Here is a 2,981-nt window from a genome sequence, read left to right as displayed (position 1 = left end):
TGGGGTAATGCAGAGTGGGGGGGGAGGGAGCCAACAGGAGTGGATGGGGCTTTGGGGTATGGGCGGAGTCAGCAGGATGGGTGGGAACAGCAGTCGGAAGCTATGCCAATCAGGTGGGGCCAGTACAGGGGGTGGGGGCCAACTCGAGGCAGGGCTCTGGAGTGTGGGCAGGGCCAACAGGGGTGTGCTTGATCACAGGGCGTGGGAGCAGTCAGCTGGCATGGGCGGGGCCATGCAGAGAGGGAGGAGTCAGCAGGGGTGGGGCCTGGCTATAGAATGGAAGAACCCGATATGGATGGGGCCTGCTGATGCCCTGCCCACAACCTCTGTCTCCACCCCCAGGTGCGCCTGGATGTGACCCTGAGGTACGTGGGGCTGCCTCAGCCAGTGCCCACCCCGGAGGCAGGTGAGTTCTGGAGCCTCCTCCTAGCCACAAAGGACTCTGGGATACTGGCTGTCCTGCTATGGGGCACCTGCTCATGCTGTCTGTCCCCCAATAGGCCAGGCCAGGGAGGGTGCCCTCACCCCGGAGTTGCAGCAGGAGCCAGAGGAGGAGACCAGCCCCCCAGCTCCCCCTGAAAGTGAGACATGGGTGGGGGCCTGGCCCGGCCCCTGGGTTCTGTGGGAGCGGGGCAGGGTGTCCTTCTGGAAGTGGGAGGGTATCCCTGACCCCCATCCTGCCCCCACAGGCCCCCGGGCCCCGCTGCGGACCTACATCAAGGCGGAGCTAGGTCAGGCGCTGGGGGCAGCGCGGCAGGACCTGCTGGAGCAGATGCGGGGCAGCGAGCAGCGCTTGGGCGCCCGCCTGGCCCAGCTGGAGCAGGGCCCAGGCCCCCAGCCCAGGGGCAGGAAGAAGTGAGGTGGGGGTCAATAAACACACTTGCCCCCCACTCAGTGTCTGCACCTGGTGGTGGCCCCTGAGACTCAGCCCCCCAGGCCAGAGCCCCCCTTTCCGTCCCTGGGACCTCCCCCATCCTTTACCTTACGCCCAGGCCCCACTCCCCCAGCCCTGGGACCTCCACCTCCCCTCACACCTTACCCGGACCCCCCCCAGAACTCCCCCGTTTTTCCCCTTGCGGCCCCATTGCTCCCCACCCCTACAACCCCCCCTGCACACCATACCTAGCCCCTGAACTACTGGGTGGGCCCTCCTGGCTGAACCAGCCAAAGAGAGAATCATAGAGATGCCCCAAGGAAGAAGTGCCAGAGTGCCCTCCCTAGTACCTACAGGGTTGTGCTACGGCACCACTCAGTGGCAGGGGTGGAACTGCGCCCACGGCTGGGGCCAGTCAAGGCAGAGGACCAAAGAGATGCCCTAGGAGAGACGTGCCAGAGAGTCCCCCCGCTTCCCTGGGACCTACAGGGCTGCACAGTGGTGCCCCTGGGGGCCAGGGGTGGAACTGCGCCCCCTTCTCATCACCTAGCCAAGAAAGAAGAGACCATAGAGATGCCCTGGGGGAAGGAAGATGTGCCACATGGCCTAGCCCATCTCCTGCCCCCTCCTCCAGCTCCAGAGTCCCTCCAAGACCTGCCCCCCATCCCATGGACTGGCCCACCCATACACTGACCCCCAAGCCAGGGGCCCCACCCCATACCTTGTCCTCCAACACCCCCCTCCAGCCCTAGCGACCACCACCCCATATCTGCCCCCCCGCAGGACCAGCTCTCTGCTCTCCCCCACCACCTACCCCCCCAATCCCCTCCTGCCCCCCCTCCAACCCACAAGGAGGCAGCACAGGCCAGTGTGGGGTAGAGGCATGTTTATTAGCAGCTTAGCAGAACCTCCCCCCTCCAGCAATGCCCCATGGGAGAGTCCACCTGCCCTCACTCCCTCCTATTGGTTGGGGGGCGGGGCACGGGAGAGCTCACTGCCCCAGTGGGGGGCACGGGAGAGTCCATTGTTCTAAAGGGAGGGTACAGGAGAGTCCATTGGTCCAAAGAGGGGTAGGGACAATCCATGGGAGAGTCCATTGTCCCAGTGTGTGTGTGTGTGTGTGTGTGTGATTTATGGGAGAGTCCCTCTGTCTTGAGTAGAGAGGACATGTGGGAGAGTCCATTGGCCCAGTGATGGGGGGACCCACAGGAGAGTCCATTGGTGTAATAAGGCGGGGAAGGATCCATGGGAGAGTCCACTAGCCCAAGAGGGGAGCCAAAGGAAAAACCATTGGTCTAAAGTCGGGGGGGAGGGAGTATGGGAGAGTCCATCAGTCCAATGAGGAGTAGGGAGAGGGGAGCAGGTACAATCAGCACAGCAGAGTGCCGCCCCGCCCCAATGCCCCGGGGGAGATTCCAGCTGCCCCCCTCCCCCTACTGCAGGGGGCCACAGGAGAGTCCATTGCCCAAGTTGGGGGGCGTGGACACAGGTGTCTGTTGGTCTAATGACAGGACACATGGGAGAGTCCATTGCCCCAGTGCGGGGGGACCCATGGGAGAGCCTATTGGTCTGATGAGTAGAGAAGACATATGGGAGAGTCTGTTGGCACAGGGGAGGGGGAAGACGTGGGAGAGTCCATTAGTTCAATGAGGGGGGGAGGTACCCATGGAAAGAGTCCATTGGCCCCAGTGGGGGGGGACCCATGGGAGAGCCTATTGGACTAATGAGTAGAGAGGGCATGTGGGAGAATTGATTGACCCAGGGGAGAGAACACATGGGAGAGTCCATAAGTCCAGTGTGGCGGGGGGAAGAACCCCCAGGAGAGTCCATTGGTCTAATGCAGAGTGGGGAAGTCCCATAGGAGGGTCCACTGGCCTAGTGAAGTGGGCATGGGAGAGCCCACTGCTCCAAGGAGCAGGGGGCGATGCACGGGAAAGCCCATTACCCTGGCAGGGGTCTAACGTGGCCCCAGGCCCGTGGTGGTGACCACGGCAGGGGGGCTGGGGGGCGTGGGTGCAAGGGTCAGGGCCTTGGGGCGGGTCTCGAAGAGGGCGGCCCGGCTCTGGTGCTCGCCGCGCTGTACCCAGTGGCCGTAGAGGCGGAAGGC

General features: G+C 63.6%; 2 protein-coding genes across 5 annotated transcripts in view; one reads left to right on the top strand and one right to left on the bottom strand.

The window, feature by feature from the left end:
- The window catches only part of CCDC189 (coiled-coil domain containing 189), a 4,237-nt gene extending 3,263 nt beyond the window's left edge, over positions 1–974 (top strand). For 2 of the 4 annotated variants that reach the window (XM_025194123.1, XM_025194122.1), the window contains 3 exons: positions 343–406; positions 501–581; positions 690–957. In XM_025194123.1, the coding sequence (XP_025049908.1) occupies positions 343–406; positions 501–581; positions 690–859 (315 nt within the window). In that variant the 3' untranslated portion in view covers positions 860–957. Of the gene's footprint in view, positions 1–342; positions 407–500; positions 582–689 lie in introns of all 4 variants that reach the window. The other 2 variants (XM_025194121.1, XM_025194120.1) reach the window with 2 other exon arrangements.
- Positions 975–1,745: 771 nt separating this feature from the next.
- PHKG2 (phosphorylase kinase catalytic subunit gamma 2) overlaps positions 1,746–2,981 on the bottom strand; it is an 8,693-nt gene continuing 7,457 nt past the window's right edge. Inside the window, exon 9 of the mRNA XM_025194134.1 lies at positions 1,746–2,981. Coding sequence (XP_025049919.1) covers positions 2,832–2,981 — 150 coding nt within the window. The 3' untranslated portion in view covers positions 1,746–2,831.

This window comes from Alligator sinensis, unplaced genomic scaffold, assembly GCF_000455745.1.
Source record: "Alligator sinensis unplaced genomic scaffold, ASM45574v1 scaffold1531_1, whole genome shotgun sequence".
NCBI classification, from domain to species: Eukaryota; Metazoa; Chordata; order Crocodylia; family Alligatoridae; genus Alligator; species Alligator sinensis.
The sequence above is the reverse complement of the archived record's forward strand: the minus strand, read 5'-3'. Positions and strand labels throughout refer to the sequence as shown.